General features: G+C 44.0%; 1 protein-coding gene across 2 annotated transcripts in view; it reads right to left on the bottom strand.

The window, feature by feature from the left end:
* Nucleotides 1-13,589: 13,589 nt before the first annotated feature.
* Nucleotides 13,590-16,636, bottom strand: part of VWC2L (von Willebrand factor C domain containing protein 2 like) — a 140,840-nt gene continuing 137,793 nt past the window's right edge. For both annotated transcript variants that reach the window (XM_006082485.3, XM_023759371.1), the window contains one exon: nucleotides 13,590-13,850. In XM_006082485.3, the coding sequence (XP_006082547.1) occupies nucleotides 13,702-13,850 (149 nt within the window). In that variant the 3' untranslated portion in view covers nucleotides 13,590-13,701. The remainder of the gene's footprint in view (nucleotides 13,851-16,636) is intronic.

Genomic DNA, 16,636 nt, shown 5'->3' with positions numbered 1-16,636 from the left:
AGCCAACCAGGCAATTAATGTCACCATTTCTGAGAGCAGAATACTTGCCAGGCTGAGAAACAGGCAACTGAGTGGGGAGAACCTCCTGGAACATTGCTGGGTCCTCTGGAGAACTGAAGGTTGCGCTCAGCCCAACCACCAGGATAGGAGTGAGCCTTATGTAAACCAGTGAAGTGGTTTGGAGAACATTCTCCTCTAGCTGCACGCAAGTGCCCTATGCCTATCTAGATACTCAGGGAAGTCATTCTCTGTTCGTCTTATAGGAGGGGTGCCCTGCCGGCCACGTCAGACAGGAAACAGAGCAGGTATTGGAAAATAAGCCTTCTCAAGCAGAAATTATTCTTTAGATGAAAAAAGAAAGAAAGAAAAACCCAAACAGAAACAAATAAAAATCCCAACCATCTGTTTATGTTACTATTTTAGACATTTAATAAGAAATATTTTTTTGTTGTTTTTTTTGTTTGTTTTTTTTACAGAGATCTCATTGTCACTGTAATAACTTTAGGTTCCATAGCAGCTTGATTTTTATTCTCCTCTGGAACTCTCCTTTGCTTATCATGTTCAGCCTCCCTCTGAAATCAATGGACCACATGAAACACAAATGATTAGAGATGGGAAATTACATCTATGAACAAGCAGAACTAATGAAATGCCTTCCAACAAGGCAAAGGTGGGGTAAAAATTACTGTAGGCTAAACAAGCCTGCAATTGTCAGGTACAAAAGTGGGAGAACAGTGTGCTAAATCTATGGATACGTAGCAAGGAACTGATTTTAATGACACAGCCATCCGCCCACCATAATGTCTATACTTTTTACATTTCTATAGACTGTATTATTTACATGTAGATACAAATATACATACATGTACACTTTAGACATTTTAAAACTGTAATTTAAAAATCATAAGCCTTATATTTATATATCCAATATTCTCAAATCACACCTCTAAGATGTGGCCTAGCAGTTTTTGAAATTATCTGGTTATAAATTGTAAAACAGGAAACTTTTTGACAATTGATTTTAAGATTAATCTAGTGAATTTACAGAGCATATGGTCATTCTCATATTGTCATCTTCAAACATTTAAAAAGGGATTTTTGCTCAAAAGTACAACTCTTGCTTGTTTTTTTAAAAATTTTTTTATTGATTTCAGAGAGAAAGGGAGAGGGAGAGAGAGATAGAAACATCAATGATGAGAGAGAATCATTGATCAGCTGCCTCCCACAACTCAGGCATGTGCCCTGACCAGGAATCAAACTGTGACCTTGTGGTTCATAGGTCGATGCTCAACTACTGAGCCTCACCGGTCAGGCAGCTCTTGCTTGTTTTTTTGATGCTTTAACAGGGACTACAGCCTTCTCTTCCACATTTGAGCTCAGTACCAAGTAGGAAGAATCATTATAATGAAAATACCACTGAAGGATGGCACGATCCAAATTCCTACTGAGATGTAGGGACATATTCTGGTAAAATGTAATGTGCTGGGTCCCTAATATTGTGTATAGGAAAGGGAATTCCACTAGTCAGTGAACTGAGTACAGATATATCTCATGTTATTGCTTTTGCTTTCTTGTGCTTTACAGGTATTGTGTCTTTTACAGATTGACTGTGGAAACCATGCATCAAGCAAGTCTATCAGCAACGTGTTCCCAACAGCATTTGCTCACTTTATGTCTCTGTCACATTTTGGTACTTCTCACATTTTTTAAATTTTTAAAATTTATTATTTTATTTTTATGGTGATCTGTGATAACTGAGTTTTAATGTTACTATAACAATTGTTTTGGGGTGCCGTGAACCTTATCCATATAAGATGGCAAATGTAATCAATAAGTGTTGTGTGTATGCTGACTGCTCCATTAACTGGCCATTCCCCTGCCTATCTCCCTCTCTTCAGGCCTTTGCATTCCATGAAACACAAAAATATTGAGTTAGGTCAATTAATAACTCTATAGTGTGCCCTTTCAGTGTTCACGTGAAAGGAATAGTCATCTCTTACATTAAACCAAAAGCTAGAAATGATTAGCCTAATGAGGAAGGCATGTCAAAAGTCAAGATAGGTGTTAAGCTAGGCCTCTTATGCCCAACTGTTAGCCAAGTTGTGCATGCAAAGAAGTTCTTGAGAGAAATTAAAAGTGCTACTCTAGTGAACACATGGGCAATAAGAAAGGAAAAAAGCCTTATTGCTGATATGGGGAAAGTTTTACTAGTCTGGATAGAATACCAAACCAGCCAGAATTAAAGTAAAGCCTAATCCAGAGCAAGCTCCTAAGTCTCTCATCTATATATATAAAAAGCCAGAGACCCAAACGTCATAATGACCAGAATGACCGGTCGCTATGATGCCCACTGTGGCCAGAGAACCAGCTGGCTAACCTCCTGTGGCCCCTCCCCAGCTGGTCCCGCCCCTGATCGAATTCTCCCACCCCAATTGAAGGTGTAGAAGCCTTCCCCCCCAGCTGGCCCCACCCCTGATCGCCCCCCCGACCCCAATAGTGGGCAGGGCTGGCCGGCCAAACTCCTGCAGCACTTCCTCCTGGCCGGTCTGTCCCTGATGGGTGCCCACCACCCTGATGGGCCCACAGCTCCTCCCCTTGGCTGGCCCCACCCCTGATCGTCCCGCCATTACTCCAATAGGGGATTGGGCCAGCCAGCCAACCTCCTGCAGCCCTTCCCCCTGCCTGACCCCACCCCCAGTGCGCCTCCACCACCCCAATCGGCCTGCAGCCCCTCTCCCTAGCCAGCTCCGCCCCCAATCAGCCCCCCACTTTGATCAGGAGCAGGGCTGGCCAGCCAACTACCTATGGCCCCCCCAAGGTGCTGGCCCCCAATTGGCCCCCCTCACCCCATTCGAGGGTGGGGCCAGCTGGCCCACCATCCACAGCCCCAACCTTCCATGGACCCTCCCCCAGCTACTGACCCCCAATTAGCCCCCTCCACACCATTTAGGGGCGGGGCTGGCTGGCCCACCACCCACATCCCCTCCCCATGGCCAACCCCACCCCCAATTGGTCCTCTACTCCAATCAGGGGTGGGGTCCGCAGCCAACCTCCTGCCATCTCCTCCTCCTGACAGGCTGGACTCTGATCTGCCCTGATTGGGGCAAGGCCAGCTGGACCTCACCTGTGCACGAATTCGTGCACTGGGCCCCTGTTCCTATTTAAAAAAGCCTAATATGCAAATCGACTGAAAGGTGGAAAGACCAGTCGGCGGGAGGTGGGGCCGGCGCCAGGCCAGTCAAGGTGGGTGCCAGTGGGCAGAGAGAGGGGACGGTGATTCGGGGCAACGATGACTAGTGGTGGCGGAGGGGTGATGGGGGGGGGCAGGGTCAGCCGCTCACAGCCAGGGCCATCCCTCGATTGGCCCATGGGCTGCCTCCCACAGAGGGAGGCCAGACTGCGGCTTAGGCCTAAGCCACTAGTCGGACATCCACCGAGGGCTTCTGGTCTGAGAGAGGGGGTAGTCCAGGCTCAGGGATCCCCCCACCAGTGCACGAATTTTCGTGCACCAGGCTTCTAGTATTCTACAAAGGCTCAGATTGGTGAGGAAGCTGCAGCAGAAAAGTTTAAAACTAGCAGAGGTTGGTTCATGAGGTTTAAGGAAAGCAATAATCTTCATAATGTAAAAGTGCAAGCTAAAGCAGGTGATATAAAAGCTATAGCAAATTGTCCAGGAAATCTAGCTAAGAAAATTAAGAAAGGTTGATACATTAAATAATAGATTTTCAATGTAGGAAAAACAACCTCATATTAGAAAAAGATGCCATCTAGGACTTTCATAGCTGGAGAGGAGAAACTAATGCCTGGCATAAAAGTTTCAAAGGACAGGCTGACTCTCTTGTTAGGGGCTAATGCAGCTGGTGACTTTTAGTTGAAGCCAATGCTCATTTTCATTCTGAAACCCTAGGGCCTTTAAGAATTATGCTAAATCTACTCTGCCTGTGCTCTATAAATTCAACAACAAAACCTGAATGACAGCACATTTGTTTACAACATGGTTTATTAAATATTTGAAGCCCATTGTTGAGACCTACTGTTCAGAAAAAAAGATTCTTTTCAAAATATTATTGCTCATTGACAATGCACCTCCACCAGCCAAAAGGTTATGACTCATTGAAGGCTCAGGTGATTGTTAGCATTTTTCAGCAATAAAGTATTTTTAATTAAGGCATGCACACTATATTTTTAGACAATTTTATTGGGCACTTAATAGGCTACAGTATAGTATAAACATAATTTTATATGTACTTGGAAACCAAAAAATTAGTGTGACTCACTTATAGTGATATTTTGCTTTATTGTGGTGGTCTAGAACTGAACCCACAGTATCTCCAACGTATGCCTACATAGAGAAGAAGGGTCAATGGCACTAAGACAAGTAAATGATGATTCCTTCACAATATGGAGGTGACTCATCCTTTTTTTTTTTCTTTCAAAGCGCTTTGTTTGGTTCCAGGAACATGTTTATTGATTTGGATGTATTTTATTATTAGCAAAATGGGCCAGTTATATGGCCTGACCCATATCAGTAGAAACTTCACCTTATAAACTGAGGACATTGGCTATTTCCACTCATTCTTTATTCCTCTTTTAAAACTCGTACTACAAGTTCCATCTCCCAGGAAACCCTCCCACAAGCCCAGGGTGATGCACCGCCTTTTGCAAAGATCCCCAGTGTACCTGTTTATACCTAGAGCACAGCACTTCCCTCTGTTACTGTGGACTTGCCTTGCTTTTAGTTCATCATAATGTAAGCTCCTTGAGAGCAGGGGAAAAGTGCTTCATTGAGATTTAACCACAGAGCTTATAGCTAGAAAGTTATTATTTATTGAATAAACTGTTTTTTGGTATACTATAGTTTACTATTTTGTGTACTTTAAAAAATTTATTAAATGTATTGGAGTGACATTGCTTAATAAAATTATATAGGTGTCAAGTGTACAATTCTGTAATATATCATCTGTACATTGTATTGTGTGTTTATCATCTAAAGTCAAATCTCCTTCTGTCACCATTTATTCAAAGATATGAATAAACTCTTTAATTAATATGACAGATAAAAGGAAAAGAGTGGATTGCGGTGATTGGGTTAGCCACAATACAACATGGAGAAGTCCCAAGAAAACTGAGCATTTATCTTACTACCATAATGCACTTTAAAAAGTCAAGTCTATTTTTCTGAATTAAAAAGAAAAAGTACTTTGTAGTATTATTCTCAGAGATCCTGGCCCATAACATTGGCATGATCAACTTGCAGTGGAAGAATATTGTAACAGTGCAGATGAACTTTTTTGTAATATTTGAAAATGCCCTAAAGAATAGTGACTTCTGAAATGGCTACTAAGTCATGAGAAAAGTAGGAGGTTGAGGGAAACTATTGCCTAGAGGCTAAATAACGTGTGTGTGTGTGTGTGTGTGTGTGTGTGTGTGTGTGTGTATACCTTTCCCTTGAGATAGTGGAGAATGGAAGCCAAAGATAGACCTTTCAACAAGATTAAAGAGATGCTATTAATTGCTATCGATCATGGGTCAACAAATTAAATTCCATCTGCAGCTGCATCTCTGAAAGGTCTAAATGAGAAATGCAGTTAATGGGTCTGGCTGACCCAATGTTGTGATTAATTAAAAAGGGAATGAAACCAAAAAAATAAACAAAAGCAAAGAAAAGTGTAATGGGAGCAGGATGGGCATCTTTGGAAATCTCAAATCAAAAGGCTCTCCCAGGACTTAACTTGCCATTTATTCCTATATGCTCTGGGAAGAAAAGAGAGGGTCATAGTGGATGGTTAAAAAAAATGAACAAAATAGATCCAGAGACATAGAAACATGGAATAGACAGTCGAATATCAGAGTGAAGGTGGGGGAATGTGTGTGGGTGGGACATGATCAAGCAAGGAACTTGTATGCATTTATACATAACACATGGACACAGATGATAGGGTGGTAAAGGCCTGGGGCAGGGGGCAGACTAGAAGAGGTCAATGGAGGGGAAAGGGGGACATATGTAATACTTTCAACAATATAAATTTTAAATAAATAAATAAATAAGAAAATAAATAAGAAAATAAAATATTAAAAAAGTGACCTTACTCAAAACCAGATAGTAATGCAAGTACTGGAATTAATTGAAATTTGGGCTTCAAAGAACTGAGTTCGAGATTTGTGTAAGTTCAAAAGAAAGCTATTGTTTGCCTCCTATTCACTTATTCCTTCCTCTTCTCCCCCATCATCCTTTAAAAAGAAAAAATTGTTGGAGGCAAGAGGTAATATATGAAACAAGATTAGCCATGAGTAGCTTAGTTTGGGACTTCCTGATAAGACTTAATAAATAATAGTTGCAGAAAAAAATGTTCAGCATTAACCTAGTAATTAAGAAAAGTTGTGGAACCACATTGTTTATTTATTTACTAGAGGCCCGGTGCACAAAATTTGTGCACTGGGGTGGGGGCTGTCCCTCAGCCCAGGCTGCACCCTCTCCAATCTGGGACCCCTTGGGGGATGTCCGACTGCTGGTTTAGGCCCACTATGTGGGATCAGGCCTAAACCGGCAGTCGGACATCCCTCTCACAATCTGGGACTGCTGGCTCCCAAATGCTCGCCTGCCTGCCTGCCTGATTGTCCCTAACTGCTTCTGCCTGCCAGCCTGATCACCCCCTAACCACGCCCCTGCCAGCCTGATTGATGCCTAACTGCTCCCCTGCTGGCCCAATCGCCCCCAACTTCCCTCCCTTCCAGGCCTGGTTGCCCCCAACTGCCCTTCCCTGCTGGCCTGGTCACCCCTAACTGCCCTCCCCTGCTGGCCTGGTCATCCCCAACTTCCCTTCCCTGCCGGCCATCTTGTGACCACATGGGAGCGGCCATCTTGTGCGAGGGCATGATGGTCAGTTTGCATATTACCTCTTTATTATATAGGATCTTTATTTTACAAAATATGTCAATGACTTAAGTAAGAAGTTAGACCTGGAGATGCCCTCAGGTGCTTTTCTGGAAAAAACAAAGCACCTGAGGGTGTTTTTTTCCTCTAAAAAGTAGACTGTTATTCTCTGAAAATTTTTAAAAATATTTTTATTAATTTCAGAGAGGAAGGGAGAGGAATAGAGAGATAGAAACATCAATGATGAGAGGGAATCATTGATTGGCTGCTTCCTGCACGTTGGACTGAGCCCGCAACCCAGGCATGTGCCCTTGAGCAGAATCAAACTCGGGAACCTTCAGTCCGCAGGCTGACGCCCACCCACTGAACCAAAATGGCTAGGGCAATTCTCTGGAATTTTAAAAATAAAAATGATAAATTAGTTTCTATTATCTCCAATGTTCCTTCTGCTATCATAGTAATCAAAAAAATCAAAAACATTTCTAACTTGTCCATTTTCTACCATCACTCTCTGATTCTTTAATACATAATATGTTCATTTGTTTTCCTGCCTGAAAATAAGTAATTAAATCCTTATCACAACTGAACATATTTGGAATATAAAACAAATTTAAAATCCTTAAAATTAAATTAAAGAAGCTCCTTTAACTCAGTTCATTTAACTCTTCCTCTGCAAAAAGCATGATGGCTCTATCTATGTCTTGTTCATCCAAAGAACAATATGCTGCCCTAGTTGGTTTGGCTCAGTGGGTAGGGTGTCGGCCCTGTGGACTGAGTTTCCAGGGTTCAATTCCCATCAGGGGCACAGACCTTGATTGCAGGTTCCTTGACCCTGGTTGGGGTGTGTGCAGGAGGTAACCAATTGATGTGTCTCTCTCACATTGATGTTTTTCTCTGTCTCTCCCTCTCCCTTCCACTCTCTCTAAAAACCAAGTGTGCACACGAAACAGTACAGTTTAAGTCTCGCTGATAAGAATGTCACTGCCATCCTATATAATAAAGAGCTAATATGCAAATAAATGGTCATCACATCCTCATGCTGTCATGCCGTAAAGACTCAGACACTCAACACTGGGGAGAGAGGAATGGGGACCAGCCAGGCACAAATGAGCTCACAAGAGAGGAATGGGGACCAGCCAGTCTGTGGACCGGGAGAGGAACAAGCTGCCCGCCCCATGGTCCCGGTCACCAGCGCCTGCGGCTGCGGCCCAGAGGAGGGACAAAGCTGCCGCCCATGGTCCCCTGTGGCTGCAGCCAGCCTGGGTGAAGCCAGCCCGGGTCCCGGGCACCAGCGGCTGTGCCTGTGCCCGCGTCTGTGGCCCAGGAGAGGGAGAAGCTGCCCGCCCATGGTCCCCTATGGCTGTGGCAGGCCTGGGCGAAGCCAGCCCAGGTCCTAGGGTGCCTGTGGCCAGCCAGAGGGAGGGACGCCTGGGTCCTGGGTGCCTGCGACCAGCCAGAGGAGGGAATCCTGGGTCCTGTGTGTGGGGCGAGGCAGAGGCAGTTAGAGGAGCTCAAGGTCAGCAGGGGAGCAGTTAGGGGCAATCAGGCAGGCAGGCAGGCAGAGGTGGTTCGGGGCGATCAGGTAGGCAGGCAGAGGGGTTAGGGGCGATCAAGCAGGGAGGCAGATGAGCAGTTAGGAGCCAGCGGTCCCAGATTGCAAGAGGCAGTCAGACATCCCCCGAGGGGTTCTGGGTTGGAGAGGGTGCAGGCCGGGCTGAGGGGACCCCCCCCCTCTGTGCATGAATTTCATGCACCGGGCCTCTAGTTTAAGGTATAAATTCCCTACAAATGTGGAAAGAAAGTATAAGTGAGATTGCTGGATCAGAGATATCATCTGTCTTTCAAAATCTTGAAGGTTTCCTAAAAAAAAAAAAAAAAAAAAAAAAAAGAACTATATTCTCAACATAAACCCTCAAGTAACCACAAACCCAGGACCATCACAGTTCATAACTTTCTCTCCTATGCTCTGAAAGTTGAATTAGGAATGAACTGAAAGCAACCTTTGCCAGAGACACAGGGAGCAGAGAGTTGGACACATGGGAAATTGAAAAACAAGAACGTGTAATCTTGTTTTCAGAGAATGTAGGTGGAGTGGGGGTGTGAATGGGTATGTGTGGGGACTCCATGCTGATGTTTCCTTAGTGGCTGGCTTTTTTCTCTCTTCCTTTAACAGTGCAGAAGAAGATGAAAGCAATTTATAAACTACTAGAGGCCTGATGAACGAAATTCATGCAGGGGGGCTGCGGTCCCTCAGCCCAGCCTGCACCCTCTCCAATCCGGGACCCCTTGGGGGATGTCTGACTGCCAGTAGCAATTTGGGACAGCTATCTCCTAACTGCTCGCCTGCCTGCCTGCCTGATCACCCTGAACCACCTCTGCTTTGGCCCCCCCGACTATAGCTTTGTCTGGAAGGAGGACCGAACAACCAGAAGATGTCCAGTCGACCCAGTCTAATTAGCATATTACCCTTTATTAGTATAGATTGTTAAGTTTTACTTTGTATTAGGCAATATATGTTTGTCTCAAAGAGAAGAAACATAACAGTTTGTTCTTACTCCCCCCAAAAAGCTTGTGCATGTATAAAAAGCATCCTCCTCTGGGCACTGGTTGTCCTCAAAGGTTCCCGCTTTGGGCTCCTTGGTGCCCCCTGAAGGTCAGTTGGCAGAAAGTCTCTCGCCTGCTGCTTGCCTTGCTCAATGTCTAGGAGGCAGTTTAACATGGAGCTTTAACAAGAGTAAATTTTCTATCGCAAACTCCAATAACAACAAACCCAGGAGTCTGCCAGAATTCACAGCTTCAGTTGGCAGGGTTTGAATCCTGATTTTGCAGTGTGGTGGGTGGTTTGGATCATGCAAATACCCCTTCCTCTCATAGTTTAGAAAGATGAAAAAATTAGAATACAGACTGGATAGTAGATGCCATTAAGGAATTCTTATCATTTTCTTTCTTTCTTTTTTTTTTTTAGGCTTTGGTAACACAACATATCCGGGTTTTTACAACATCCCTTCTTTTTAAAGAGATGATTGCTGAAAGATGTAGAGATGGAATGATTTAATGCTTGCTTGATATTTGCTTTAAAATCCTTAAAGGTAAAAAAGGAATAGATGAAGCATTATGAAAAATCTTGATAACTGTTAAATTTGGGCAATGGATAGATGGAGGTTCCTTTTACAGTTTTCGTGATTTTTGTGTGTGTTTGAAAACTTGTAGAATACAAAATTTCTGCTTTGTCACTTCCTACCCCATGACCTTGGATAAATTAATTTCTTTGTGTTTTGCTTTTCTTAACAGTAAAGCAGAGGTCACAGGAACCCCTCCCTGGTAGGTGTGCTGTGTGGACTGGACAAGATTCTCTGGGTTCAGTGCATGGCACCAAGCCTGCCACAGAGCAAGCGCTCAATCATTATAGATTATCATGAGCATTGGGTATGGATACGGGTCAGGAAAATACTTTTCTGTCACATACACTCTGGATGCTGGTTTATTTGAGCTTCCTCTCCGACCTCCAAGTCTGCCTTGCCGCATAGTATGAAAAATGAAAATGTACACAAGCAAATGCTAAAGCGAACACTTAATCCTAATGGGATATAGCACTAATGGTATGTGTACTTTCGGATCATAGAAGTCACTGAGTATCGGTCACTAAATGAGGAGGGTGGGGAGAAGGGAGACATTTAGGAAGGAAAACATACCACAGACAATGCTTGCTGGTTAACACACTTTATATTTAACAAAATAATTTTTTAATAATATATTCTTTACACATCAAATATTGTTGCTAGAATCCCCTTTTTACAGTTTAGTGTTTAGGTTTTCTTTTTTTTTTTCTCACTAGTTTTCAGGCACACCATTTTTCAAAGATTTTAGAAACTGAATCTTTTTTTTTTTTTAAACAGGCATCAGCTGACAAACAGGCTGTTGTTGATCCCTTATTTAAGCAGAGCTGTAGTTAAAGCCGAGAACCAAAGGTGGGGCGGGCAGGAGTGAAGGACAGAGGTGACAGTGTGTGGCAAACGGAGCCTTCAAAGTAACAACAACAACAACAACAACAACAACAGATGGGATCACTACTCTGTTATTCAGAGTTTGGGAAGAATTTCTCGATGAACTGGGTGGAAGGACTTTCGTCAGTTTTGACGGTTCATGAGAAATTGTCACAGTATAGGTTCATCTCTCCCTAAAAGGGGGAAAATCTCAGTGCTACAAACTCTTAAAGGAAAACAGCTTAGAGTGAAACTTTGAGAGGAAAAAATATCCAACAACAAAAAATAAAATAAAAATCCCTTTCTCTGGCTGGTCACAGAGGCCATGGAACAGCCTCTGTAAAGAGAGTTTCTTGATGGACATTATACTTCATTCTAGTTAATTCTAACTGCAACTATCATAGTGCCAAGACTTTGATGCAAAATTTCGGTACCCTGGCTTTCCAGTGGCACACTCTTTCTGTTTTCTGAAAAGAACAGAGTAGCTCCTTAATAATACATAGGGTCCTATGCTACATGGCTCCATTAATGATGTTTTCTGGGTTGCAAATCTTATTCCTGTCATTTATTATTTTTATTATTTCTTTCCAAGAGTGTGGATTTTTGAAGCTGGGAGCAGACAACCTCAGGGCAAAGAAAGCTCTATAATACATCTCTGTCTAGACATAAGCTGAAGTATGGGATGCCTTGACTTTGGAGTGCGGGAATAAATCATGCAGAGTCGTTCATGAATGATTCATGGCTGTCTGTGTGACGTAGCCACGGTGGCAGCTCAAAGGCACCGACCTCGCTGCGGATGGATGTTCTGCGGGAAGGCGGCCTGATGGTCTCCCTCGGATGGCGCCGCATGGCTATTTGTATCATAACACAAGCACAGTGTGCGTGAGCCGTGTCAGGTCCAACTCGTCGCTACCTTGATTTTGGAAATGACAACTCTTTCTTGATGACAGGAGGTGCTTCCAGGGAGGAGAGATGGACAATTTTAAATGAAAATCCAGTTGATGAGACTCGAGAAACACGTGTCCTGAGGGTGGGACCTATGGCATGGAAGCATGGCTCCCTTTGGAGGAGACTGACCCCGCCCCCTGGAGCTGCTGATTGTGCATGTCCCAAAGGGCTCAGAGGCTCACCCAAACCACAGGCTCAGCCTGAGCTTGCCTGGCATGACCCCTGGCAGAAACCACTCTACACTGATTATTCTAGACCACTGCTTCTCAACCAGCTGATGTTCGCCTGCTCCCCGACCTCTCAGAGACGTTGGAAATGTCTGGAGACATTCACCACTAGGGTGTTGCTGTTGGCATGTAGGGAATAGAGCTCAAGGATGCTGCTCAACATCCTATAAATGCACACAGGTTAGCTCCCCGCCCCCAGCAATGAATTGTCTGGCCCCAAATGTCAACAGCACTAGGGCTGAGGCACCTTGTTCTAGAATGCGGTACTCCATAGAAGTTAGGGCAAAGCCAGGGTGGGTGGGGGGCCGAAAGGAGAGAACAATGATAACAAAGACAGCCTTCAAGTTTCCTCAAGGACCCTGCCAGATCTGCACCAGGGTTTACAAGACAGAAACAAGCAACTACCTGTGCCATGTGGTTTCAGAATTGCTGAATTTGCACTTGACTCGAGGTGGCATCAGATACCCTGTGTATTTTATTTTTTTCTGTTACAATACTCGCAGCATTACCAGGGCAACCTTGAGACGCTTCACTTTAATTGTTCAGTATCTAATATATACATTTTAAAAAATGTTCAACAAATGGAATTGTATTGTGCAAGACTCACTCTACCCTAATCTTGAATTTAAATCAGCACTTGAGGTGGAAAGAGTGTCCTGAATCTGTGTTTTAGACAGAGGGCTGAGTGGTCATTACTCTAACAGGGCCAACACGGTCCCGAACCATAAAAACTGCCTGCGTGGACGGCTGGCTGTCAGCCAAATCTGATCTCAAAGGCCAGGCGTGTTCAGAAGGATTCAGACTCACAGTGGGGCGACTCACCCTGGTTCTGTATTTATAGTGCCAGCTGACAGTGGGTTTGGAGGGTGTTTAATTAACAAGCTGAACTCAACTTCAGCATCATGAGAAAGTTGGGTGACTAATGCTACAACTTCAAATACCTGACTCCTTTGGATCTTTAGTCACCTTCATGGTGTACGTCAACATTAGTGTTTGATTGGCAGTTTCAAGGTTTTGCAGATGGAATGTGTGGTTTGTCAGAATGAAATCGGGGGCCCCCAAACAATGCACCGGGTGCCAGGTCCCTGCCTTGCCCAGCGGTGGGTCCGTCTGTGTACCCTTCTCTTTTCTCAGCTGACAGGGCAGGAGTGATTGGTTGGATGCTTTTGGTGTTCCTGGTCGGGCAGGGTCCGCACCCCTGACATTTCTTTACCAAAGTTTGACACAGCTGTGTGGTCAAATCTGGCCCCTTAGACTCTCAGTGGGAAAAAGAGATACTACAGGAGAAAAATGCGTGTCGGATGGACAGGAGCGTAAACGGGAATTAACTCGGCAGACGGTGAGCTGGCAGGCTAGAGGTGTCACCGGAGAAGCAGCCTGTCTGAGGCCATTTGTTTTTTGTTCCAGAAATCCAGTCGTCAAGTCACCATCGAGCGTGGGTGATTACAAAAGCGGTTTCGAGAGCCGTATACTATATGTGTATTTTATATAGCAAGAGAGGAATGTCCTCGTAGTAAAACAGTCACTTTTGTCAACCCTAGAAGGTTTTGCTGGTGACCCTGTTGGAGCTGGCGGGAGTCCGTGTGTCCGTTGTGTTGCGTTGGAAACGTGTGCAGAGCAGCAGCCCCCGCGCCCTCTCCGGGGAAGTGGTCCTCGCCGGGGTGGCGCGCTACACGATCTGCTTGCCTTGGCATTCGCGTTTGGAGCACTGCGCCGGCTTCCACCAGTCCCCGTTGTGGCAGTGACAGATGTTACACTCGTCCACTTTCACTTCGATGCCAGCCGGAATGATGGTAGTCCCTGCAAAGCAGTTGGGACCTGGAACACACACAGGCGGATTAGTGGGTGGGATCTGAGAGGTGCTCTCTCTTCCCTACCCCGCCCCAGTTTAGAAGTCCAGCCCTCAAAGCCACGGACGAGCAGGTCAGACTATGCTGAACAGTTTATCATGAAGGAATTTTCCAGCCATCTCCTTTCAATAAAAACTCTCCACCGCTACCATGTTTTCTCACAGCTAGTGTTCCCTGTGTATAGCATGCATTCCAGCCCAAGCTGGTTTGGCTCAGTGAGTAGAGCGTCAGCTTGTGGACTGAAGGGCACATGCCCGGGTTGCAGGCTGCATCCCCAGCATGGGGCGCGCAGGAGGCAGCCACTCATCATTGATGTTTCTATCTCTCCCCCTCTCCCTTCCTCTCTGAAATCAATAAAAATATATTAAAAAAGTAAAGATCCAGTGCTCAAAAAATAGTGTCTGTGACTGAGTACATGCAGTTTTCTAAAGTAAGGTTCTATGAGTTAAACTCTATTTGCTTTATGGGTTGTGATGCAAAGGCTGCTCAAATGTCCTCTAAACTTGAGTGCGGGTCCAGTGAGGTCAGCATCAGAAGATGGTACCCCAGGCCTGTTCCCTGGCTTCCCCTGGTGGGTATGAATCGATGAACTCACTCAGTCCCCAGTTTCAGCACCTCCCCAAGCGCAGTTCCTGGAATCCCTAGCTTGTTTCTTGATAATAATGAATAATTCATGACCAGATGATTTATTCATGTCCCAAACAAGCTTTGTTAGAAGTTCATTTGATTTTTATAAATGGAGTTCCTTTAATCTGTCGGCTATCTTTTTTTTTTTTTAAGAATGACCCAAATGGTTGGCTTTTGAAAGTCAACCAGAATTTTATTTTACTTTTTCAGATCCAGAAACTCTTTACTGAAAATGTCACTTGCTCATCATAGATGGATGTTTCTAAAATTCACCAATCTCAGGTTTTCACTTCTTGTCTTTCATTTCTATCTTACCCTTTATTTGTTTTCTTTCTTTTTTTTTCTAATCCTCGCAATGAACAAATGCCAGTGTTCAGTGTTGGTGATATTATTTCTCAGATTCAAATGGAATAAAAATTGCTTCCCAGGGTGCAGTGGATTAGAGTGGGGTGGTGAAAATTGCTGTTTCTTTGAAATAATTTGATATAAGTCTCTGAAGTACATATTGGAATAAAGAGGGAGCACAGAGTTGTGTCTACTAGTGATTTATTAATCCAGCGTTCCTGGCCACTTGCCATAACCACTACAAAGTAGCCTGGCAACATACATCAATATCCGTGCCCTACTCTCACTCTCTTACCACTTGATAAGAATTTATGAGACTCTATTTATTATCAAATAAATAAAACAGGGGCGATTTGTAGTTCACTTCATAACTAGAATCTTGCTTTTATAAAATTGGTAACTACTAATATGTTATGGCTTCAATAACCCACTGTTTTAGAACTCCCAGACCTCAGTTGTGCATGCACTTACCGTGGCGGTGTGACTTATGCCTTTCCTTCACTCTGGGGGACAAACACCTTGGGCACATGCCTGGACATGGAGAACTAGTAAAAGGAGGAGGGATCTACTAGGTCAAGGTTGACAATTAAACAGCTAGTGAACTGTCTACTTTTACCTGGGAGGGAATTTCTTACGCTGCTGTGGGTATAAACTCCTGGCCATCTAATTGCTGATTGTTTAAGGATCACTATATCAATTTTACAAGTCTTGGGATTAAACATTGTTTGATACATTCACTTATCTTTGGGACTATGCCTCCCTGGGAAACTCCCACAAGAAATCATGGATTTGTTTTGTGACCAGAACTGAGGGAGTCTTCAGAGAACCTGGCAAGGAAGCATTTCCAGGCATCTCTGGTTCTCCCGTGGCTGTGTGGACAGACCCCTCTCAGCCCAGCTAGTTCCAGCTCACCCCTGGCCGGAGCCAAACTAGCTTCAGAAATGGCACTGGATGCTGGCCACCACCTGTTTTCTGGGATCCCCCAGAGAAGGCAGTGGTTTCTCTCTCTCCACCTCTCTACTTCTCACCAGTTCTTTTCACCGCAATTGTATACTTTTAACTTTTCCAGATGGGGAATGAAAAAAAATTCTGAACAGTGGTTTCAAAGCAAAGAAGCCCCTGAAATAAGCAGAATATTATTCAGTAAATGTTCTCCCAGTTTCTTGAGAGGATTTGGAAATTCGTCCAAAGAATCTTAGAATCTTAACCGTGTGTGTGTGTGTGTGTGTGTGTGTGTGTGTGTGTGTGTAGAGGAATGTTGCTGTCTCACAGGGGTAGGTTCATCTCAATGGCACAATAAGAGAAAAAGGCAAGTGGGACTCTTTGTAAAAAGATCTCTGACAAGTCATCATGCATGTGTTGAGTTATTTTACTAGGGTGTTCTGGTTTTTCTCTTTCTACCTATATTGGTGTCATACTATGATTAGTATGTATTCTATCAGCCTTGACACATCATTTCTGGAATTATTTAGAATTTGCTGCAATCTCAGCCCAGGAAATATTAATTTATGTTGATTGACAGAAGGCAAAGAAATATTCCTTGCACTTTGCTAGGACTGGCCAGTCAAAGGCACTGCCTGTGAATAACATGGAGACTTCTCTGTGGTCTACTTGGCGATCAGAGGTATTTCACAGAATCAAAAAATCCTGTTTGATCTCATTTTATTAGGAGCCTTCTGAAAATTTCAGGTGTAACTAAAGCAAGGCTGGAGTTTGCTGTTAATAGCTTGATCTGCTGAAAAGTAATTTAGGTAATTGTCAAACAGAATGGTTGGCACAATT

The sequence above is a fragment of the Myotis lucifugus genome, unplaced genomic scaffold (genome assembly GCF_000147115.1).
Source record: "Myotis lucifugus unplaced genomic scaffold, Myoluc2.0 scaffold_3, whole genome shotgun sequence".
In the NCBI taxonomy this organism is placed as follows: Eukaryota; Metazoa; Chordata; class Mammalia; order Chiroptera; family Vespertilionidae; genus Myotis; species Myotis lucifugus.
This window is presented reverse-complemented; position numbering and strand designations above follow the sequence as displayed.